Genomic DNA, 26,154 nt, shown 5'->3' with positions numbered 1-26,154 from the left:
ACTCGGCCATAAAAAGGAACGAAATTGGGTCATTTGTAGAGACATGAATGGACCTAGAGACTGTCGTACAGAGTGAAGTAAGTCAGAAAGAGAAAAACAAATATTGTATATTAATGCATATATATGGAATCTGAAAAAATTGGTATAGATGATATTATTTACAAAGCAGAAATAGAGACACAGACGTACAGAAAAAACGTATAGATACCAAGGGGGAAAGGGAGGGTTGGACAAATTGGGAGATTGGGATTGACATATATACACTATTGATACTATGTATAAAATAGATAACTAATGAGAACCTACTGAATAGCACAGGGAACTCTACTCAATGCTCTGTGGTGACCTAAATGAGAAGGAAATCCAAAAAAGAGGGGATATATTTACACATAGCTGATTCACTTTGCTGTAAAGTATAAACTAACACAATATTGTAAAGCAACCATACTCCAATAGAAAAAAAAAAAAGTTTGTTATGGAACTTCCCTGGTGGTCCATTGGTTAAGACTCCATGCTCCCAATGCAGGGAGCACGCGTTCGATCCCTGGTCAGGGAACTAAGAGCCTGCAGTTGCATAACGCAGCCAAAAAAAAAAGTTTGTTCAAAATAGTAATGCAACAATATATACAATAATTCCAGGTTATGGACAAATGACATTAATGACAGCAATATTATAAGGAACTTATGCTATCCATGAAGTGGTATAGTATTATTTGAAAAAGGCCTAGAATTAGTTATAAATATAGACTGCAAACTCTAAGGTCAAGCACTAAAAAAATTTAAAAGAAGTGTAAAGGATAAGAGAGAAGGAAAAATGCAGTCTTAGAAAACGCTCCCTTAAAACCAAGCAAGTCAGAAAAAAAGTGAAAAGTGGAAAAGAAAAGAAGATACAAAGAACAGGATAATGAATAGAAAATAAATTCAACTATTAATTCAATGAACAGATATTAATTCAACTATGTCAATATCACTTTAAATGTCAATGTCTAAAAACAACTAAAAGACAAAGACCATCAGAGAGAATAAAAAAACAAGACCCAACCATATGTTATCTACAAGAAATCCACTTTAAATATAAAGACACAAAGAGATTAAAAGTGAGGGGATACCTATTTAAATCTTCTGCCCATTTTTTGATGGGGTTGTTTGTTTTTTGATATTGAACTACATGAGCCGTTTGTACATTTTGGAGATTAATCCCTTGCCAGTCATATCATTTGCAAATATTTTCTCCCATTTTGCAGGTTGCCTTTTCGTTTTGTGTATGGTATCCTTTGCTGTGCAAAACCTTTTAAGTTTAATTAGGTCCCATTTGTTTATTATTATTTTTTCCATTACTCTAGGAGATTAATCCAAAAGCATATTGCTCAAACAGTGTGCTGCCTATGTTTTCCTCTAGGATTTTTATAGTATCTGGTCTTACATTTAGGCCTTTAATCCAGTTTGAGTTTATTTTTGTGTATGGTGTTAGAGAATGTTCTAATTTAATTCTTTTACATGTAGCTGTCCAAAGAAGACATACAGATGGCCAAAAGGCACATGAAAAGATGCTCAACATCACTAATCATTAGAGAAATGCAAATCAAAACTACAATGAGGTACCACCTCACACTGCTCAAAATGGCCAGCATCAAAAAGTCTACAAATAATAAATGCTGGAGAGGGTGTGGAAAAAAAGGAACCCTTCTTCACTGTTGGCAGGAATGTAAATTGGTACAGCCACTATGGAGAACAGTATGGAGGCTTCTTAAAAAACTAAAAATAGAGCTACCATATGATCCTGCAATCCCACTCCCAGGCATATATCCAGAGAAAGTCATAATTCAAAAAGATACATGAGGTTCACAGCATCACTATTCACAATAGACAAGACATGAAAGCAACCTGAACGTCCATCGACAGATGAATGGATAAAGAAGATGTGGTGTATACATATACAATGGAATATTGCTCAGCCATAAAAAAGAATGAAATAATGCCATTTGCAGCAATATAGATGGACCTAGAGATTATCATACTACAAGTGAAGTAACGCAAGTGAAGTAACGCAAGCCAGACAGTGAAAGATAAATAAGTGAAGTAACGCAAGCCAGACAGTGAAAGATAAATATCATATGATATCGCTTATATGTGGAACCTAAAAAAAAAAAAGTTACAAATGAACTTATCTCCAAAACTGGTATTTCCAAAACAGAAAGACACTCACAGACATAGAAAACAAACTTATGGCTACCAAAGGGAAAAGGGGGTGGGGGGAGAGATAAATTATGAGGTTGGCATTAACACTACTGTATATAAAATAGATAACCAACAAGAATCTACTGTATAGCACAGGGAACTATACTCAATACTTTGTAATAACCTATAAGGGCAGAGTATCTGAAGACAAAAAAAATATACATATGTATAAATAAATTGCTAGGCCGTACACCTGAAGCTAACAGGATATTGTAAATCAACTGTACTTTGATTAAAAAAAACCTAATGTGATCTAAGATTGCATTAATTGCAGGTTAAAAAATAAGTAAGGGAAACCATGGTAACACTTATCAAAAGAAAGCTGGAGTAGCTATATTAATTTCAGACACAGCCGACTTCAGAGTAATGAAAATTATCACAGATTAAAAGAGACATTACAGGGCTTCCCTGGTGGCACAGTGGTTAGGGGTCCGCCCGCCGATGCAGGGGACACGGGTTCGTGCCCCGGTCCGCGAAGATCCCACGTGCCGCGGAGCGGCTGGGCCCGTGGGCCATGGCCGTTGGGCCTGCGCATCCGGAGCCTGTGCTCCACAACGGGAGAGGCCACAGCAGTGAGAGGCCCGCGTACCACAAAAAAAAAAAAAAAAAAAAAAAAAAAGACATTACATAATGATAAAGGGGTTAATTCTCCAAAAAGACGTAACAATGCTTAATGTGTACGCATGTAACAAGAGAGTTTCAAAATACAATGGACAAAAACTGATAGAACCTCAAGGAGAAATAGATTAATTCATTATTACAGTTGGAGAATTTAACATCCCTTTATCAGTAATTGACAGATCCAGCAGGCAGAAAATTAGTAAGGACTGAAAAGCACCATCAGCCAACTGGATCTAATTGATATTTATAGACTACCTTCTCCAACAACAGTAGCAATACACATTCTTCTTAAGCTCACAGAACATTCACCAAGACAAACCATATTCTAGGCCATAAAACACACCTTAAAAAATTTAAAAGAACAGAAATCATACAAAGGTATGCTCTCAAACCACAATAGAATTAAATTGGCAATCAATAAGTTAAAGATATCTGGAAAAATTCCAAATACTTAGAGATTAAATAATATAGTTCTAAATAGCATATAGGTCAAATAAGATGTCTTAAGAAAAATTTAAATATATTTTAAACCAAATAAAAATGAAAATATGGGTTTCCCTGGTGGCGCAGTGGTTGAGAGTCCGCCTCCCAATGCAGGGGACACGGGTTCGTGCCCCTGTCCAGGAAGATCCCACATGCCGCGGAGCAGCTAGGCCCGTGAGCCATGGCCGCTGAGCCTGCGTGTCTGGAGCCTGTGCCCCGCAACAGGAGAGGCCACAACATACAGCAAAAGAAAAAAAAAAAGAAAATACAACTTATCAAAATTTGTGGGATGCAGTAAAAACAGTATATATAGGAAAACATATAGCATTGAATCATACATTTGAAAAGAAAGATCTAAAAGCAATAATCTACACTTCCAGTTTAGGAAACCAGAAATAGAAGAGCAAATAAAATCTGAAATAAGGAGAAGAAAATAAATAAAGATGAGAGCATAAATCCATAAATTTGAAAATTGAAAACTGATAGAGAAAATCACCAAAATCACAAGCTGGCTCTTTCAAAAGATCAAAAAGTTGATGAACATCTGCCACATTAAGAAAGAAACTGCATTTCTATCAGGGCTTCTGGCATTTCTAATAGTGTTTTGTGCACATAAATGCTATTTGGTGCAAAAATTTTACTTTTTATGTTGGAGATCATGCTGTTGTTCATTATGCCAAAATTGACTTCTCCCGTTTAATATTTATGTGTTGAAATCTACTTAGCTCAAAATTATAATTGTCTCTGTTTACTTTTTGTGACATTTGACTGTTAAAGTTCTATTCATCCTCTTATTTTTTTCCACTTTTCTGTGTAATATTGTTTTAGGTGAGATTCTTGTACAGAACATCTAGTTATATTTTGTTTTTAACCTACTTGAGGGCTTTTACAGCTTAAACCATTTGCATTTCATATCACAACTAACGTTGGTTTTGACAGCTGTCTGTGTTCTTTTATATCCTCAGTGCAATGCCTCACAATCAACAGAAGAGAGTAATTTTAAAGTTAAACTGTCAGAACATTTGGTAGATATTTGTGGCTCATCTTTCTTTGACCTGAAGTTTTAGACTGAACCACCATTTGAGTAGGATAAGAAGAATATCAACATGAAGCTACCTAGAAGCATCTTTTTAGCTTCTCTCTCTTCTCTGTTAGTGTTCATGTTATACTTGTCTAACCTTGCTTTACTTATGAAAACAATAACAATCACTAACATTGGCATGACTGCCATCAACCACCAAACTTCTCATGCTGAGTTTTTCAACCAGAAAATAGAGAGCCGTGATTCAGTCAGAAAAGTGCCACTGCAACTTTTTAAATAATACTTCACAAAGGACCTTGACACACCTTACAAAAATGTGTCCTCAAACCAACTCCCATTCCTGACCACAGATATTTTTTAATACTCAGTCATAGCTCTCAGTGTTCTCATACCTTCCCTCCCCCTGTGTCTCTCTCCCTAAATCTCCTCCCCTTTCCCATTTATTTTCTCATTCCTCTCCTTTTTGTAGAGGAAATCCATTCCCACAACTTTAATTGGATTTCCTTATTGATTCTTGCTCTCATTTCCAAATGTTAGTGCTGTATTTCTAGCTCTGAGATAATTCCATTTAAAATTAAATTATTACCAAAACCAGCAATAATCCTCCCCCATTTCCCCAGGATTGTCAGACTAGATTACTAATTCTTACTTCTTTAAAATATCTATAGAATTTACGGAATTTCCTTTTCCTTCCTCATTGTCTTTATTCTGTTTCATTGGACTCTACCGCTTAACACTTGTATCATTGCAGCAGTCTCTAAATGAGATTCTCTTTTCCAAACTCTTCTGCCTAAAAGTCTATACCAACAAACTTGAAAAGGTCCAATCATCTTATGTCATTCCCCTACTTCAGGATTTATAATTCTGGTAAGTAGGTGGATCAATCAAACATGAGCTAAATTTTCAAGAAACAATACCAAATTAACAGGCTCACTTCTCCATTTTTTGCATCTACCATAAACTGCTGGTTCTTTCCAGCTTCAGAATTATTTCATGCACTTCACTCGTAACGACTTTATTTCTTCTTACATTGGTCTCCCCTCTGAAATGTCACATTCCCATCAATTCCAAGCCTATATTTCCTTCAAATGCATTCTTTTTTCCATAAATATTTCCAAATTAGGGGGATCATGTCTTAGACATGGAGCTAAATGAGCTTTAGAGTAAAGGCTAAAGAAAAACAATGAAGAAGAAAAAAACAAAAGAAAACAAAAAACGATACCAGATGGAAGCATGGATCTACATAAAGGAATGGTGAGTGCTACTAGTTGTATATATAAAGCATTCTTCAGCACATTAAAACATAATTGTCTAAAGCTAAAGAGAATTTATGATGTATTGTGATGTTTATAACATATGAAAGTAAAATACATGAAAATGATAGCATAAAGAATGGAAGGGGAAACAGAAATATGCTATTGAAAGTGATATGTTTATAATATTAACTGAAGGTACAGTGTGATAAGTTAAGCATATATACGGAAAACTCTAAAACAATCTCAAGAGAAGAAAACAAAGGAGTATAGCTAATGACACAATAGCTCAGATAAAATGGAATCATAAAAATAGTCAATAAATCCAAAAGAAGGCAGATAAAGAAACAAATAAAAACAAACTGCAGGATGGCAGATTTCAAGCCAACTATGTCGATAATTGAATTAAATAAAAATGGGCTGCACATTCCATTAAAAGTCATATATTATCTAATGAATAAGAAAAAATCAAGGTATGGTTTAGCGACTAAGGTGGTTGTGTGTTCATCTTCCTCTTCCTGCCATGGGTCCAGATCCTCTGATGGTATACAACTGTGCTGAAGTCTGGCTGGTGTCAACTGTCTCCACAATGCCCCCTGCCCCCCAACCAAGAAACCTGCTCAGGCTGGGGGAAGCAAAAAAGTGGAGTAGAAAAAGAAGATTATTGGAGACAAAGCTTTTGGTCTAAAGAACAAGAAAGGAGCAAAGCAACAAAAGTTTATCAAGGCTGTCACTCATCAAGTTCAATTTGGTCAACAAAATCCACATCAGGTAGCATAAAGGGAAGCCAAAGAGAAACTGAAGAAAGATGACAAGAAGTAAGAATTGCAAGAGCTAAATGAGCTATTCAAACCTGTAGTTGCTGCTCAAAAACTAAGTAAAGGTGCAGATCCTAAATCTGTGGTACGTGCATGGGCAGAGCACTAAAGGAGATAAGTATAAGTTCTCTCATGACTTGACTGTGGTAAGAAAATGTGATGCAAGCAGTGAAGAACTTGAAAAGTATACTACAGTTAATAGGGATGAGAGAAAAACTGGAAGAAGTGAGTAACAAGCACAGTGAGGCAGAAAAGAAAAACTCCAAAACTGTTAGTGTGCAGACATTTCTTTGAAGCTACTGAAAACAACAAATATGGCTGGCTTTGGATATGCCATGGAGGGGGAGATATTTGCATGTATCATGATGCACTTCCTCCTGGATTTGTATTGTATTGTATTTATATTGTATTGTATATTTTTATCTTTTATAAAAAGAAAGTAGAGAAAGAACAGAGAATTTCATTAGAAGATCTAATTGAAAAAGTGTTCTGCCCTAGGTCCAAATGCTGCCAAAATAACTCCAGAACTTTTTCTTATATGCAAGGAAAAAACAAGAAGAGATTGATAAAGTTAATCAAGAAATGCAAAGAAGGAAAGCAGACTTCAAAGCGGGGTAGGCACTAGTTTTCAGTAGTTGTGAGATGTTTGAATTTCATCCTGATCTGATGATAATGAGGAGGAAGCAGACGATACCTGTTACACCCAGGGAACAGGTAGAGATGAGGCTGATGATTCAATGAGCGATGTAGATGAAACAGGTATTACTGTAGCCAGTCTTGAAAGATTTCAGCACACATACTTCAGAAAGAGATAAAACAAATTAGGCAAAGCTTACAGAGGTAGGGCTAAAAATGGCAAAAGAAGTGATCTGGAAGAAGACAATGAAGAGAAGGGACAGAAAAATGGAGCCATCGATGCTGTTCCTATTGATGAAAACCTTTTTGGGGGAAGATGTGGATGATCTAAAAGAACTTAAACACACTTGATTTAGAAGAATGACATCATACAAGTCAATGAAAAAATTAAGCCAGCTCAGCATGGTTGAAATTGACTACATTAATTTTTCCACCTAGAATTCTTCAATAGGATGCTTATTTTCCATGCTGATTCTGGTGGGCTTACTTGCCTCCAAAAAAGGAATATTCTCCCTAACTCCTATATTCTGACTTTGGCTACATCTCATAGTAAGTTCAGAGTAGTTCATGATAAACTGGAAATGATCGATTGTTCTAACTGTCCACTCAGGTAGGAAGTGTAATTGCCCTTCAAGCTCCTGATTTTCTCCGGGCATGTATTATTACAAGGACAACATAAATGTAAATTTAAAATACCCTTCATTTAACAAAGTTTTTAATGAGTGATTTCATTTCTTTTGTATTTATATGTTTAAAAGACTGTCTAGGGCTTCCCTGGTGGCGCAGTGGTTAAGAATTCACCTACCAATGCAGGGGATATGGGTTCGAGCCCTGGCTGGGAAGATCCCACATGCCTCGGAGCAACAAAGGCCATGTGCCACAACTACTGAGCCTGCACTCTAGAGCCCGCAGCCATAATTACTGAAGCCTGTGAGCCTAAAGCCTGTGCTCCGCAACAAGAGAAGCCACTGCAATGAGAAGCCTGTGCACCGCAACAAAGAGTAGCCCCTGCTCACCACAACTAGAGAAAGTCCATGTGCAGCAACGAAGACCCAAGGCAGCCAAAAGTAAATAAATTTATTAAAAAAAAAAAAAGGACTGCCTAAAATATGAGCACTGTCATTCATAAAGAAAACCACAGATTTAGCATTGTATATCTTTGGACAATTTGATGGCAATTTAAAATGGAACTTCTTAAATCTCACAGGATCAGTTGCAGTAACCTATGTTTAATTTCTTTGTTGTTGTTGTTAATAACGTTGTAAATAAAATCCTCATACATTAAAATCCAAAAAACAAAAAAAAAAGCAAGAGTCAACTATATCATGTCTAAGAGAAAATACACTTAAATATAATGATACAGGTTAAAAATAACAAGATGGGAAAAATATACAAATTCAAAAGAAAGCTGGAGAACTTATATTAATGTCAGACAAAGTAGATTTCAAACCAAAGATTAATGCTACGAATATAAAAGAACATTCATAATGAAAAAGGGGTAGATTCACCAAGAAGACATAGCAATCCTAAATTGCTGTGTATACAGCTAACAATGAAGCTTCAAAATTCAAGAAGCAGATCTAAAAAGAAAAACAGGCAAATCCACAATTACAGCTAAAGACTTCAATGATCCTTTTTCAATAACTGATAGAACAAGTAGACATAAAATCAGTAGGAGACATAACACTGTCAATCATCTTGACCAAATGGATACTGGTAGAATATTTTATGCAATGTAAGTAGAATACACATCTTTTTCAAGTGTGTATGAAACGTACACCAAGATAAACCACTTTATCGACCATAAAACAAATCTCAATAAATTTTAAAGGATTAATATCATATGAAATATGTTTTCCAACCATGGATAAGTAGGAATCAATAACAAAGATGTCTAAAAAATCTATATATTTGGAAATTGTCAACAACACTGTCCTGAATAATCCCTGAGTTAAGAAGGAATCACAAGAGGAACTAAAAATATTTTGAAATGAAAACACAACATATCAAAACTCGCAAAGCATGGCTAACTGTCCTTAGATAGAAACATAGCATTAAGTGCTTATGTTAGAAAAAGAGAACGGTCTCAAGCCAATAATCTTAGCTTCCTCCTAAGAAGATAAAGAAAAGCAACATCAACTCAAAAGAAGCAGAATAAAGAAATAATAAAGATGAGAATTAATGACTTTGAACACAGAAAAACAATATACCAATATCAGGAATAAAAGAAGTCATCACTATATATACAACAAACACTGTAAAGATATAAAGAGAATATTGCAAACATTTAATTAATTAATTTATTTATATTTATTTGCGGTATGCGGGCCTCTCACTGCTGTGGCCTCTCCCGTTGCGGAGCACAGGCTCCGGATGCGCAGGCTCAGCGGCCATGGCTCACGGGCCCAGCCGCTCTGCGGCATGTGGGATCTTCCCGGACCAGGGCACGAATCCGCAGTCAGACTGCATCGGCAGGCAGACTCTCAACCACTGCGCCACCAGGGAAGCCCCCATTGCAAACATTTTTAAGCCAATAAATCAGCAAACTTAGATGACAAATTCCTTGAAAGCCATAAAATACCAAAACTCAATCAAGAAAAAACAGATAAACAGAAGAGTCCCTTAACTATTCAATAATTAAGTTCATGGTTACAAACCTCCCAACAATGAGAAAACTCTAGGCCCAAGGGGCTTTACTGGTAAATTCTACCAAAGATTTAAGGAACATTTAATATAAATTCTACAGAAACAATTCCATACAAGTGAAGAGGAGGGCATACTTCCCACCTCATTTTAAAAAGGTAAACATGATCCTGAAATGAAAACCATACAAAGACATTCTAGGAAAAGAAGATGACGCCTCAGTATCATGCATGATTTAAGCATGCAAAGAATCCTTTAAAAAACACATTGTATCAAATCTAGCAATACATAATAAGGATATCATAAGTAAGCAGATTTTTCCCCAGGAATAGAAGGTTCATTTAACATTAGAAAAACAATCAATACAATTCACCATTTTAACAGAATATAAAGGAGAAAAACCATATGATCATTACAATAGATGCAAAAAACTTTTAATAAAATTCAACACTTATTCATGATAAAAACTATTACCATACTAGGAATGGAAGGAACTTCCTCAACCCAATAAAGGAGGTATTAAAAACCCTACACTTAGGGCTTCCCTGGTGGCGCAGTGGTTGAGAGTCGGCCTACCGATGCAGGGGATGCGGGTTCGTGCCCCGGTCTGGGAGGATCCCGCATCCCGCATCCCGCATGCCGCGGAGCGGCTGGGCCCCTGAGCCGTGCCTGTTGGGCCTGCACATCCGGAGCCTGTGCGTACGGAGCCTGTGCTCCGCAACGGGAGAGGCCACAACAGGGAGAAGCCCGCGTACCACAAGAAAAAAAAAAAAACCCTACACTTAGATCAAAGTTTTATAACTTGTTATACTGAAATAATTTTAGGCTTAGAAAAGACTTAGAAAAATAGTACAAACAGTTCCCATATACCCTTTACACACCTTCCCCTGATGCTAATAGTTTATATAACCATAGTACAGTTATCAAAACTAAGAAATTAAATTGGTACAAAAGTATTAACTACCAAATTTATTTACATTTCACCAGTTTTTCCACTTATGGCCCTTTTCTATTCCAAGATCCAATCTAGAATCCCACATTGAATTTAGTCATCATGTCACCTTAGTCTTTTCCAATCTGTGAAAGTTTCACAATCATTCCTTGCCTTTCATGAAGCTGACACTTTTGAGGGTTTCTTAGGTTTTCTCATGATTATACTGAGGTTATGCATTTTGAGGGAATATAGTACAAAAGTGATACAGCCTTCTCAGGGCATCATATCATGGGTTATAATGATTTCAGTGTCTTATTACTGGTGATATTAATCTTGATCACTTGGTTTAAGACAGTGTTTGCCAGGGCTTTTTACTGTAAAATTACTCTTTTAATCTTTGTAAATAAGTATTTGGGGAAAGATATGTTGACACCATGCAAATATCCTCCTTCTTAAACTTTTGCCCACTAATTTTAACATTCATTGGTGAATCTTGCATACAGGTGTTTTTACTCCGGTGTTTTAATGGTAATGGTAAAACACTCTGGTGTTTTAATGGTAATTTTCTATTTCCCTGATTCCTTCTACATTTATTAACCGGAATTCACCTACAATGAAGACATGTCTGTTCTCAATATTTTATCTATTTGTTCAATCATTAATTTCTGCAGTATAGACTCATGGATATGTATCTTATCTTTTTGGTCATATACAATATTTGTTTTGCTACTGAAATTGTCCCAGCTTTCACCACTGGGAATTATTTAAGGTTGGCTCCTGTGTCGTACAAACATGCACCTTTTTCCATCTACCTTCGTTTTTTAATTTTCTGGTACCACAAAATTCCTTGGGCTCTTCTTTTATTTTCCCCATCCCAGCTGTGGGATCAACTACTTCTCCAAATAACCTTGGTTCTTTTTACTGGAGAATGACATTTAGTAATGAAGATTTAGGTGCTAGATGTGATTAATGTCATATTTAATGGTAAAAAATGTTTTCTCCCTAAGATTAGAAACAAAGCCAGGATGTCAACTCTCATCATTTCTATTCCACTTTGTAGAAAGGTCCTAGCCAATATAATAAGGCAAAAGAAATAAATAAAATACGTGCAGATTGAAAATGAAGTAAAACTTTTTATTTATAGAAGATATGATCATCTATTTAGATAACTCTAAGTCATGTACAAAAAAAGCTACTAAAACTAATAGCTTGTAGGATACAAGGTCAATATACAAAAATCAAGCCTATTTCTACTGGTAGCAAACAATATGGAAATGAAATTTAAAAATACCATCCACATCAGAAGACATGAAATACTTATGGATAAATTTAACAAAATATGGGTAAGAACTAAACACTGAAAATTATGAAACATTCCTGAGAGTAATTAAAGAAGACCTAAATAAATGTAGACGTATAGCATGTTCAAATGCCAATTCTTCCCAGATTTTTCTATAAATTGAACATAATCTCACAGAAAATCCCAGCAGGCTTTTTTGTAGATGTTGACAAACTGAGTATAAATCTTATATAGAAATTTAACTAGATTAATTCATATTATGAAATATCCTACCAGAGAATCCTAAAGCTTGAAGATACTTCAAAGATCATAATTTTATGTGGGAGTAAAACAACTTGTCCATTTCCACACAAGAGGGAAGAAACAGATCCAGGATGAGTATTTCCACCTTCCAGTACCAAGTTCTTTAGAGTGGTACATCATGATACTTGTAATTAAGATTAATTCACTTTTAACTTTGCCTAGGAAGAGATTTAGCTTTCCACTAAAGATGCCAGGATATTTACATGTGCCTTCATTTCTGGGTTTGCCACAATATATAGAAAAATGGCCAATAATCATGGAAGAAATGTATAAAAATAGTAAATGTCCCAAAGCACATTAGTAAAACTGTAATAAAAAAATACCTGATCTTAGAGATGAATTAATCTTTTATGAATAAGTTACGTGTTTTAAAGACATAGGACCCCTTAAAAATGTTTGAAAACACTAGAATTACAAATGAATTCATTAAAATAGCTACTGGCATTAGCATTCCTATAATTAATTCCTTGTTTGTTAGTGATACAATACAAACCCAAATAAAACCAATAGTATTTTCACATCCTTTTAGAAGGAGTTTCAAAATTTAAGCATGCTGCTATGACGCTGTTCTTCTTCAGGTGTGTGAAGATGGCTGAAAACATTAGTACCTCATCTGACATCCAGTATACTACCCATACCCCCAGAGTAAACCTGTAGCAGGCGTATATGAGTGTAGAAACTTTGTGATTTTTGTGGTTGTGCTTCTTTATGCAAGATAGCTAACACCTTTGCTCAAATTAAGTAGCAACTATTTTTATCAACATACTAACAATTTAAACTCATTTCTTCACATATATCACCCAAAGCTGTGCTTTGGCAGCTCCTTCTCCTACCCTACTTGCAGGCTTCTCCAGTTCCATTCACCACAAGGGAGCTGCCTGAGTAGACATCTTAATAGTAGCTTCGCTCTGGGCATGTTGAGCCCAGTGGAACAGTGACAGGATAAGCCTTGCTTCTTCACTGTGTGGTAGGTGGGTTCTGAGAGCGTTCTCTAGATGATGCCAAACTACAATTTAACATGAAAAGCTGCATGCTGATGATGAAATCTTTGTAGCATATCTTACTCTCTGAATAGGACTGAAGAAAGTCCATGTTTTGCCCCTTCTTTAAGGTTAGCAGTGCCATACTGGTGCTCTACATTTGTCTCTTAAAGAAATTTTTCTTTTTGTCATATTTTGCTGTTGGTGGTTGTGGTGGAATCCTCCTTGGACAGGGTATATCAAAGGAATATTTAGTTGTGGCTTATAACTTTGCCTGCCAAAGAAAACCTCTGACCATATATTATTTCTAGGAGACATGCCAAGATCTTGATACTTTTCAGATTCTTTTTTTCTTTTAATTTAATTTTATTTATTTTTTTATACAGCAGGTTCTTATTAGTTATCTATTTTATACATATTAGTGTATATATGTCAATCCCAGTCTCCCAATTTCAGGTTCTTTTATAGTGTACTGACATGATAAACAGTACATAGTGCATTAGGGGCTATATATGGATGCAACTCATAAAGAATATCATCAGTGTTATAAAGTGGATGTATAACTGTCTACATGAAGTTAATAAACACTGAGGAAACTTAAGAATGGTCACAACCTTCTCATAAGGTTTGAGAAGGATCCAATACTTACCTCAGTGCTTTATACATGGTAGAAACTCAAAATTTTTTTTTAACATCTTTATTGGAGCATAATTGCTTCACAATGGTGTGCTAGTTTCTGCTCTATAACAAAGTGAGTCAGCTATACATACACACATATCCCCATATCTCCTCTCTCTTGCATCTCCCTCCCACCCTCCCTATCCCACCCCTCTAGGTGGTCACAAAGCACCGAGCTGAAGAGATGTAAGTTTAATTGAAGTGAAGTTTGAGTAGAGGTATCATAACATGGTGCAACTATTTTAAATACCTATTTACAGTAAATGCTTACAAAATCACCACACTCCCTATTACTGTAACATAATACAGTTGAAGTACTCATCTCACTTCCTCATAACTCATATGATATCATTCTATCTTTAGGGTTTAATAGAGAAGAATATTTGGCACAAAGTAGACACTACATAAATGTTGATTGATATATGTTTTAGAGAAAAATATGGAAACCTGGAATAAATTGAAATGGAAGGACTACACAAAATGACTAGATAATAATTCTAAGCAAATGCTGAACTACATAAAAATTTCGTAGTAAAATTTTTATATGAGCATTTGAAAATCAAAATATAAAAATCAGTGTCTGTACTAACAATATCTGAAGTAGTAAAAATAAAATTAAAAAAATTTAAAAGATAGAACAAACAAAATAATTTCCTGTTCCTAAACTTAAACACTGCAGTATTAAAAACAAGTACTAAGCAGATTACAGTAAAAATAAAATTATATAATTTGTAGCATCCATTCTCTGGGTCTTTAAGTTCTGTTTCAAATAACAGAGATGTTCCAAAGAAGACAAATAAATTTATTACTTGGTTAAATATTAAAACTAAATTGCTTTAAATTCCTTTTAAAATAATAAATTGTATAAATAAATAAGAGCTCACTTTAAAATGAAAGGCATAGAGACAAAGTTTTAAAATTATGATTGTTTTGCTAGTTAATTTTCCTGAAGAATAACATAACATCGGTGCCTTTATTTTTTATGAATTAAGAAAATGATGAGAAGCAAACTAACAAATTATTGTGATAAAAAAGAAAAACTGTTTGATCACATTGAATAAAATTTCAAAATGCATTTCGGGAGTCAAAACTATCAAGAAAATTTTGTGCTAAGGAGTCCTACATTCAATTAAATGACTGAGTAAAAATGAAAAATATAATTACATCATTCACTTCTATTCACTTAAAATTTTTTTTGCTGTAAATTCATTTTAACCAAAATATATAAACACTATGCCATGAAGATAACCTACCTTTTTATCATACACATCTTGCCAGTTTACTCCAGAAAAGAAACTGTGTCTCATAATTTCTTTTGCATCATCTGGTCCTCCACCAAGGCTGCGAGGACAGAAATAAAATTAAATGAGTATAAAACGTTTACATAAGCTGAATGCATAACTACAAAGTTTTTGTGAAATGTAATTTTCTGTGTGTAAATAGTTCTTGTGATAAATAGCCATAAAAATAAAAAGCTTTTATTGTAAGATCTAATTTTCCTAATATGCTATTAATAAGAACTAGCCTCAGGACAGTATGGTATTTGAAAAGAGCATAGGCTTTGGAGACAAACCTGAAACAGGCAATCGGCTCAGAAATTTATGAGATATATGACAATAAAAAAGTTGCTTAATCTCAGTTTTCTCATCTGTATAATGGGATTAATAATACCAGCCTGGTGGATTATTGCAAGGGTTAGAAATAACATAAGTACCTAGCACAATAAATGGTATTGTCAATTCTATAAACCAAATTTATTTTAGAACGACTTTAGTCAAAATGTACCCTTGTTAACATAAATTCTGAAAAGACTAGATAATTACTTAGAAAAAACAATTTGGAGAGCATTGCTAACAGACAGAAACTCATGGAGTATTTTCATATCTCAAATGAATTTTCACAGAAATGATAAATTTAATCTATGAAATATCACTGCAATATAATATGCTATGCAAGTTTCAATATAAATTAAAAATTTAGAATACTCCCACCCCATCTTTGAAGGAAATGTTATTCAACTGATACCTGACACAATCTGAAATTCAGGTGCTTTCTAGCTTTCTCAGTTTCACACAGTACCTACTAGTCACTATGAAGAAAGGATGAGAGAAACAGAAAAAAAACAGAGAAGGAAGTAAGGTGGGAGGGAAAGAGGAAAAAGAGAAAAAAAGAAAGGACAGGGAAAGAAAGAGGAAAAGAAAGGAAATCTATTTAAATCTGAATTTGATACAGCAAGTTTTATTTGATTTTACTCATCGTTAGGAATGATATGTGCTGGTAAATGCTTAACAATCAGCTCTCTGAGGGAAATTATGCATATACAATATAATGCATTTTATATATATTATTATTTTTACTGATACAAGATGTGTGGAAGTAAAACATTATATAGTATTTCTAACCTCAAAATATATAAGCAAAATAGATAAGTAACCTCAAAAGCATAGATAAGAGTAAAATTTAACAACATTATTAAAGAGTGATGAGTTTTGAGTATTTTTTACCCGTGATTTTAATGTTCCTGATTTAACTGTAAGTTTATATAATTTAATATTTAATAATGACTGTATTCAACAACCTGCTCACAAAATTTTTCAAATTTAACAATTGGCTATTCTAAACTGGTACATTTCAACTCCCAACACAACACTGAGTAAGAAGAAACACAAGTAGGTCATAGAAAACAAACTATACAATTTTAATGAATTCTGGTTATTATTAGGTATAAGAAATACATGACTGGGAAGAATCCAGGATCCTCTGACACACTGTCAGAATGGAAAACAAAACAATTAGCTGATATCTGAATATCTGTAGTGATGATCCTATAGTTCCCACTATCTAGGTCTCCTATCTCAAGATTCATACAGAATAAACTACACTCCTGATATGGAACTTTTAGATTGGATCAGATCATAATAGTTGCATGCATATTTGCAACTTTCAGACTGGCAAATCTATACTTAGTTAACACTCGGCACTTGACTCCCTGGCCTCACTCTTTTTCATTCTATTTCAAGTTGTATATGTCTCTCTCCTGGTAGAATGCAAATTCTTTGGAGGGGAGAGTTCAGTACTGGATTATCCAAAAAGCATTTTAAAGCTTGTGCTTAGGGAGCCAGGAAAGCAGAAACACCAAGACACAGGCTTCTGAAAAGAATTATTCAACATTTCAAAGTATGCATTAAAGTAGTATGCACAAGAAAAATCAGCAGTTCATTGTATTTTCTTACATTTATGTTATTGTTTATTTCAATACTGTTTTCAATCTTAATTATATATATGAGATGATGGATGAGGTAGGAGTTGGAATGGAGAACCGTAATCATTTTTGTAATTAAAAGGTTTTAATTCAGCTTCAGTTTTTCATTTTTATGCCACCCCTCAATTCTCTAGCAATAGTTTGGCTTTGGACATAGACAGCATTTAATCTATATTTATCAAATACATACAAAATTAAAGTATCGGCCATGAATGCTATACAAAGACTAAGAATATAATCTTAGGCTGCCATTTTAGAAGTTGGTAGAGATTCTTTAACACAAGCTTCTTCAAAGTGTGAAACTGTCAAAAATTTCAACGTCAATGACTCCCTAATATACAATTTAAAACTTCAAAATTATATCAAAATATAATTTACATTAAGATATTTTTGTCTAAGAATACCAAATTCCCATATCAGAAAGCCAAACTAAAATCCTCAGCTACTATGGATTCTTCATAACTAGAAACAACATCTAATTCACATTTTCCTTGTGTTATTGAATGCAACATGAGGTCATGCTTTTCCTACAAAATTTGCATAGGAGGCTAAAGGAGATACTGATAGAATAATCATAACGCAATGCAGAATAAGAAATAAAAGCAAGATGAGAGCTGACTCTTTGATGGAACTGATAGCAATTCGGTAAAGAGTATCAGAGAAATTCAGGCAGTATTTAAAATAGTTGAATAGGAATAATAAAGAGGTATACTATAGTGCTAGCTTTGATTACATTTGCAAAGACTTTTGGAAGCGTCCTTTTGTTGGCTCTTTCTCTTCTTTCTACCTCTTAAATTTTGACATTTCCCAAGACTGTCCTAGGCTGCCTTCTTTTTATATTCTATTCTTTTCACTATTCTCATGGCTCCAGCTACCTCCTAGATATCTACAGATCTCAAATCCAAATATTCAGTTTTGTGTTTCTTTTTTTTAAATTAATTTTTATTGGAGTATAGCTGCTTTACAATGTTGTGTTAGTTTCTTCTGTACAGCAAAGTGAATCAGTTATACGTACACATATGTCCCCTCTTTTTTAGATTTCCTTCCCATTTAGGTCACACAAAGCATTGAATAGAGTTCCCTGTGCTATACAGTAGGTTCTCATTAGTTATCTCTTTTATACATAGTAGTGTATATATGTCAATCCCAATCTCCCAATTCATCCCACCCCATCCTTCCGCCCTTGGTATCCATAAGTTTGTGGATACCAAATCTGTGTCTTTATTTCTGCTTTGCAAATAAGTTCATCTTTGCTGGGAAAACTGGACAGCTACATGTAAAAGAATTAAATTAGAACACTCCCTAACACCATACACAAAAATAAACTCAAAATGGATTAAAGACCTAAATGTCAGGACGGACAGTATAAAACTCTTAGAGGAAAACATAGGCAGAACACTCCTTGACATAAATTGCAGCAAGATCTTTTCTGACCCACCTCCTAGAGTAATGAAAATAAAAACAAAAATAAACAAATGGGACCTAATGAAACTTAAAATCTTTTGTACAGCAAAGGAAACCATAAGCAAAATGAAAAGACAACCCTCAGAATGGGAGAAAATATTTGCAAATGAAGCAATGGACAAAGGATTAATCTCCAAAATATACAAACAGCTCATGTAGCTCAGTATCAAAAAAACAAACAACCCAATAAAAAAATGGGCGGAAGACCTAAATAGACATTTCTCTAAAGAAGACATACAGATGGCCAATAAACATGTGAAAAGATGCTCAACATGACTAATTATTAGAGAAGTGCAAATCAAAACTACAATGAGGTATCACCTCACACCGGTCAGAACGGCCATCATCAAAAAATCTACAAACAATAAATGCTGGAGAGGAGGTGGAGAAAAGGGAACCCTCCTACACTGTTGGTGGGAATGTAAACTGGTACAGCCACTATGGGGAACAGTATGGAGGTTTCTTAAAAAACTAAAAATAGTTTTTAGTTTGACCATATGACCCAGCAATCCCACTCCTGGACATATACCCAGAGAAAATTAGTTATTGTGTTTCTATTAAGCACTGGTACTATTTTCAGCTGCCTGCTTGACATCTAGGTTTTCTATAGAAACCTCAGACTCGGTATAGCGAAACTAATATCAACATCCACCCCATCAAGCCTCCTCCTTTGCCTGTACTCCTTCTCTGTTAATAATAATTCCATTCTCCAAACTAGTCATCCAAGTTGGAAACCTCAGAGGTATCCTGACTCCTTCCCCTTCCTCACCATTTCTATTTAATCATTCACAAACTTCTATTTAGCACTCTTTAGAACTGCTTTAGGAAGGACTCCATCTCTTATCTGGACAATTCCATATGTATTCTTAATTACTCTGCCTACATGCCACTGGCGCTTCACTGTTCTAATCTATCCATGACAAAGCTCCCTGAGTTACCTTTTCGTAACACAGACCTGATTACACCATCCCTTACTTTTAATAATTCAGTGGCTTCTCATGCCCTTCTGAATAAAGATTAAATATTTTCTAAGAAAGATAAGGTCCTTACAATCTAACATATCGGCTTCATCTGCCAATGTTACCCAACTCATATTCTACACTCCAGTTGCTGAACTTCTCAAATGCCACGTTCATTTGCAATTCTAGCTGTTATTTACATGTAAAATTCTCTTCATGAAAGCCACTGCAAATTGCAACTCCTTCATAAGCCAGCTCAAGTTTTCCAATCCCCTTAACAGCTAATAATTTCAAAAGCATTTGTACGTAGTTTAACCTGAGCATCTGTGAATACATGTTTTGTGCCCTACATTATTCTATGAACAACTAGAGCAGAGATTACCCATTTTATTTATCCTTGCATTCCCAATATTTTAATGTAGCAGTGGAGGGGCTTGACATATTTACCTTAAAAGGAAATAACAGATAGTTAAAAATACCACATCTTCTCTTTAGACAATATCAACCTCTGGGTAGACAAAACTTTAGGAGTTGTCCTACATACCAGGCCACTAACATTCTAGAAATTTACCTCACGTGTATTCAACAATTATTAAGTGCCTACTACGTGCTATCCCCAGGGGGTAGGGTGCGGGTGGAGGGTGGGAAATGACAATAAAAAAATGAATGAGATATAGACATGAAAACCAGAAGGAGTCAGAAAAAGATGGGTTAAAAATTCACTGCCCTTGAAATCTAAGGCAAATATTAGATCCAAAACTCAACTAGATAAAATTGAAATCCTAGCTCTATATAAAGATTATCTATTGCCAGTACCACTTGCTACAATAGTTGTGAAACAATCACATCAAATGGAATACATTTTAAAACCTAAACTAAGAAAATGGTGCACTGTAAAGAAGATACAAGAGAAATATCAAATAGGCAAGTATAAACTTGATTTCTATTCTTGTTCTGCAGGAATTTTCTGTGAGAACTAGGATAAATCACGTAACCCTCCCTGGGCCTCATTTTCTGCTGTCAAATGGAAATGAGAATAATATCTATCCTACCTACTCCACAGGCTACTAAAAAGCAAGGGACACAAGAGATGTGCAAATGTCCTGACAAAGAACACAAATTCACTTTATAAATATAAGGTAAGGTTTCAGTTACTAGAATTATGAAACATGTTTGAATGGTTCTTCACAAAGCATAAAGGTGGCACGTCTTTTATTATGTTTGCTTATTTCTGCTGAAGGTAAAATCATGTTCCTCACAAATTTAAAAGCTAGAAGTATGTGATGGAAACCATCTCTAAGGTAGACAAAGCCCACAATTTAAAATTCATTTATTCCTTCACTCATTAATTCAGTCTGTCAACAAATACATACTGAGCATCAACCACAAACAGAACATTAACAAAAATTATGTGAGGTGTTACAAAAGATTAAACAATATATGAAATGGCCTACCCTTAAGACGCTTAAGGGCTAAGAGATTTTCAGAGACATACTGATATGCGTATATATCTACTGGAACAAAGAATATACACATGTATATACAAACACATATATTAAGGGATATTTTAAAATTAATACTCATTTCATGTAGGACTTATAAAATGTATGTGTAAATAAATATATAAACATGAACAATGAATACTACAGCTCATTAAGCAAAGAGCTGTAGGATTCCTCAGGTCATAGCTATAGTTACAAAAATAGAAATACAAAGTATGCAAGGACACTTTTTGCCATTAGTCCTTTCAGCCATGCGTGGAAAAGAATTATCTTCAAAGACAAACAAAAAAAGTAGTTAGATATGTTAACATACAAACGTGTGGGAGGAGAGTATAGAGACAGTTCTATCTGTTTTATAATGTAAATCAGCAGAAATATAAAGCCCAGAGACTGAAAGGAAAAAAGGGATCCTCCTATCCCCACAATAGCAAGCACCATGGCAATTAAGAAAGTGTTTGTTCATAAAACTCTCAAAATCTTTATGTGGTAAAATCTGTATAAAATTTCCAAGTTAGGAAAGAGTTGAGGGAATTTTTTAAATGTTCTATATTATGCAGTTAAAAATAAGTCAGTGTCTCAGTAGGAAGATGTCTACACCAAATACATTGCTTCTTGGAGTCAGTTATATTTGAATTAATTTCCATATCACAATTCCTAACCACATTCATCAGTAACTCACTGTGTGTTATTTGCGGCTTACCGTTTATTTGGATCCTTTATCAAGAGCCCTGAAAGCAATGATTTTGCATCTGAAGAGAGTGTTCGAGGAAATTTAATGTCTTCCATTAGAATTAGTTCAAAAAGTTTCTCATGATCCTGGTTGTAGAAAGGTAACCTCCCGCACATCATTTCATACATGACAACCCCAAGGCCCCACCAATCCACGGCTCGGCCATAGTCATTATCTTCTAACACCTAAAAGTGAAACCAGTAAAAGATCAATTTTTACACGTTAGTTTTTAAAGTATTATTTATAAAACATAAGATTTTTACATAACCTAGGTAGGCTATTCTGAGATCTTGACATTTAAATTATGAAGCATCCTACAAAAGATATAAATCACACCAAATATGTGAAATGTTCAATATATATCCAGAAATGACTGGGTACCAAAAAAGGTATTGCAACAGATTCTGAGTAAATGAATGTATGAGTGCCCTAAGGATCAAATGAAAACTATTTGCATATTTTCATTTAGGCCTACTTAATTTTTCATTCTGGTTCCACTAACATGGACTTTAAGTAACAACTTAGAGCTAAACTGTGCTGATTATAGAGAACATAATGTGTCTACCACATTCTTGTACTGAGAAGAACCAACTACTACAAATCAAACACTGAATGATAGGAATAAACAAATGCAATGTACTAGAGAAGAGTCCAGGGCATGACAACCATGAAAATAAATATAAAAACTTTTGGAGGCCCCTAAATGTTTAAACTCTTTCAGGAAATATTTAAGCAACAGGTGAATATAAAGATTTACTGTTTGGGTTGTAATAAACTTTAGTATCCAAAGTTTAACTACCTCACAACAATTTCTATTAAACACAAACAATAAAAATTATGGACTCAATATTTGTAGGGTATATGACCTTAAATTTATTTCCCAAAACACATTACATGTAAAATAAATTTAGTAAGAAACAATACACAAGTATAAGTTAGGCTATGTTAGAACAACCTGTTCAAACTGAAACATGATGACGTGCCATTTGTCCCAGAAAGGTAAAATTTGATTTACCCTTCTACTGCATATGTTCCTCATCCAATGGAATTTTCTTTATCTGTTTGGATCTTTCAATATTTTATTTTAAGATACTATATTTGAATAATCTTAAAGCTTACTTTATCTGATCCTCTTAGCTTTGGGATAAGCAGATCAAGAAAACCATATACATGAAATTAATCAATCAGAAAAATCTTATAATTGATGACATTGGAGAGAATTTGATACAGAACAAAGTAGTAGTCATGTTTTAAACTTTCTTAGTTTGAGCTAAGTAAGTATGTTGTTGAAGATTACACCTATGTGACTTTTATTTAAAATTTAACTAATAATTTCGTAAAACGCACATAATATTTTTGACAGCTACACTATGATTACTATAAATACTATGAAAGGCACTTTGGTAGACAGGGTATTTAAAGGTGGAGAATTTAATTTTAAGAAAAAAACTATGTTACCTAAAGATCTATTTAATAGTGTTTTCAAATGCTACGAAAAGATTGTTTTCTTCCAGTTTTACCAAGACATAATTGACATACAGCTTGATAACTGATATACAGCATTGTGTAAGTTTAAGGTGTACAGCATAATGATTTAACTTATATACATCATGAAATGATTACTATAATAACTTTAATGAACATCTATCATCTCATACAGAAACAGAATTAAAGAATTAGAAAAAAATTTTTTTCCTTGTGATGAGAACTCAGGGTTTACTCTCTTAACAACTTTCATATGTAACATACAGCATGTTAACCATATTTATCATATTGTACGTTACATCCCTAGTATTAATTCAATTGTATCATTGTTTCGTGGCTAAAGACAACTAGAAACTGCATTGGCAATATATAAACATAAGTCCAGTTTCTAAATTTTTCCAAAACCCTTTTGTAAATAACAAACTAAGCAAGATGTTTTTGGGGAAAACAATAAATTCTAGTTTCTATCTTTAGCCAAAAATATTTAAAATTTCTACTTGTTTGAAATGAGTAATGTGAGAACATACAGAAAACAAGAAACAACTTGAAGTAGAAGGAATTCTACTTGTGTACTTAAAGGAAATACTGTATATATAATTTTTAAATACCAGTGACTCTTGAATCTCTCCCATATCCAATTAGTAGAATGTACTGTTTGTAGGCCTTTATCTAATAGACGCAAGATTTTACCTAATAACAAAATTTTTTAAATCTAAGTAACCTTTTACTGCATTCCTACAACAGCAACAAAACAGTGGTACATACAATAAAGAGCCAAATGTAGCTTTTAACCTCTTTTTTCATAAAACCATAAAAAGCATAAAAGCTGGATTAACTGCCTCCCGAACCCACATTTCACCAGCCGGGTTCTCATCCCCAGCTGGCAAAACTGGCAATCCTTTATTTTTGTTTAAATACCTGGTTTGCAGCCAGAAGGGAAAGTGAGTACATAAAAAAAGGGTTTTATTTTTGAAGAGAAATAAGCAACTGAAAAATAAAACTGCATTGTAAAAAAATCTGCTTGATAAAATAAAATATATTTTATTTAGCTTTGTAAAACGAACACTGATTCTCAAGATATGCGGTTTTGCTTTTGAACATACGAGGTTTCATTGAAATATACATACATAATGCTACAATTAGAGCTGTTTGCTGTATTACTTTGTACTAAACAAATCTGATGTAATGTATTATCTTACTGACATGTAAAACTTAGGCAATGTTGAGGAGAAAATACCCCAACAACTCAGCCAGGCCTCTTTATCTAAGAGTCTTTGCTATCAATTAAAAAGAAAGATTTCTGTTCAACTCCTACCTCAAGACAGCTGGAAGATGAAATACACAAGAAATAAAAATAAAAGTGATTATAATATTCTACATGTGGCTATATAATAAAAAACATGTTACCACTGTTCATACAACGGCTTTTCTCTCTCCTTATATCTAAATTATTTCAAAATACAATACTTTGAAATAATGTAGAAATTCCAGAGTGAAATTAAAATCCACAGCCTAGTAATATATAAAATTTACATTCTTTAACCTAAGAGTTGCAATTCCTTCTGGTTACCTCTGACGATTTTTTTTTTCCCTAGCAAAAAGGCTAATCTACTTCATGGTTATCATGAGGGTTGATCCAACCAGTAGAATAAATGGCAATGTAGAGGTACAACAATGGTAAGTTACATTTCAACTCCATTAAAATGCAATTTATCATATAATCTAGATATAAACGCAGGTCAAAACCTGCTCCTAAAGAAATAATCCACTGAAAGACTTATCCTGAAGAATTAAACTAAAGACAGTGTCTCTTTTCCATGAAATCAATGTCACTAATGTTTAAACTAAAATCAACTTTAAATATGAATGCAGACATTTAGTATTTCCTTCTACACCTACTGTCCTCTGTAACCATAGATATAGCTTCACTTTATAAGTACATTTAACACAAATGCCCAAACAGAGATAAAGAACAAGTGGGGATGTGGAACACTAAAAGAATGTAAATGTTAAAAAATGACAAGAGGTCATATCAATAAACACCCCAACAGAGCACAAGCTCTAGGAAAAAAAGCTTAGTTTCAATGTTTCCACTAGAAGCCAGAGATTGCTTCACTTTATGATATAATAAAATCTAAGACTCAAGGAAGTCACAGCAGGTTATCAATTACTATTAAATGTTCTGGCAATATTGATTAATATTTGATAACATTTAATGTAGATATTTCTACTTATCAAAACCCAGATGAGTTTAAAAAATCACCATGAACAGCTCTTGAATGGTTATTAATTTCAAAGGATGACATTAAATAATAAATTATATATTTTAAAATGATACCATCAATTAAAGTTCCCAATGTAAATATTTGGCTACTGGGTACTTTCAAAAAACATACTCATTTCAATATTCTTTTACCAATTAAGATTTACTGGGAAGCTGAAGGAACACCTTCCTCAGCTTGTTCGCCAGGCCACACAATGCACTCAAGGCAAGCAGTTATGAGGAGGCTATGTATGCCCTGGAGTGGCTTACTGCTCAATCAATAATCCTGACAGAACAGATGGGGGAAAAAATTAAACATCTAAACAAACTGTCTGTACACCTATGTTGTGAAACTAAACTGCGAACTTGGATGAACCAATTTACCGCTAATTCAAAAACATTTTTTTTCTGGTAACCTTATATTTCAGGTAACTTATATGTGTGTTTTATATATAAACACACATTTATATACTTTATAATTTACAGAAATCCTTTAATATTCCTAACATCACAGGAATTTGCTAAAAAAATGAACTACAAATCTTCTAATTCAGATTCTA

General features: G+C 34.0%; 1 protein-coding gene and 1 pseudogene across 32 annotated transcripts in view; one reads left to right on the top strand and one right to left on the bottom strand.

Moving 5' to 3' along the window:
* The window catches only part of AKT3 (AKT serine/threonine kinase 3), a 395,069-nt gene that overhangs the window by 65,736 nt on the left and 303,179 nt on the right, over positions 1-26,154 (bottom strand). For all 31 annotated transcript variants that reach the window (XM_079905016.1, XM_079905021.1, XM_079905022.1 and 28 more), the window contains 2 exons: positions 21,817-22,031; positions 15,183-15,270 (listed from right to left, as the gene is read on the bottom strand). In XM_079905016.1, coding sequence (XP_079761142.1) covers positions 15,183-15,270; positions 21,817-22,031 — 303 coding nt within the window. The remainder of the gene's footprint in view (positions 1-15,182; positions 15,271-21,816; positions 22,032-26,154) is intronic.
* Positions 6,028-8,883, top strand: LOC307194248 (zinc finger CCCH domain-containing protein 15-like; annotated as a pseudogene). The gene is made up of 2 exons: positions 6,028-6,110; positions 6,201-8,883. The product of its transcript is annotated as a zinc finger CCCH domain-containing protein 15-like (transcript).

Source organism: Stenella coeruleoalba (assembly GCF_951394435.1).
Source record: "Stenella coeruleoalba genome assembly, chromosome: 1".
NCBI lineage: Eukaryota > Metazoa > Chordata > Mammalia > Artiodactyla > Delphinidae > Stenella > Stenella coeruleoalba.
Note: the sequence above shows the minus strand (reverse complement) of the source record. Positions and strands in the feature narration are given on the sequence as shown.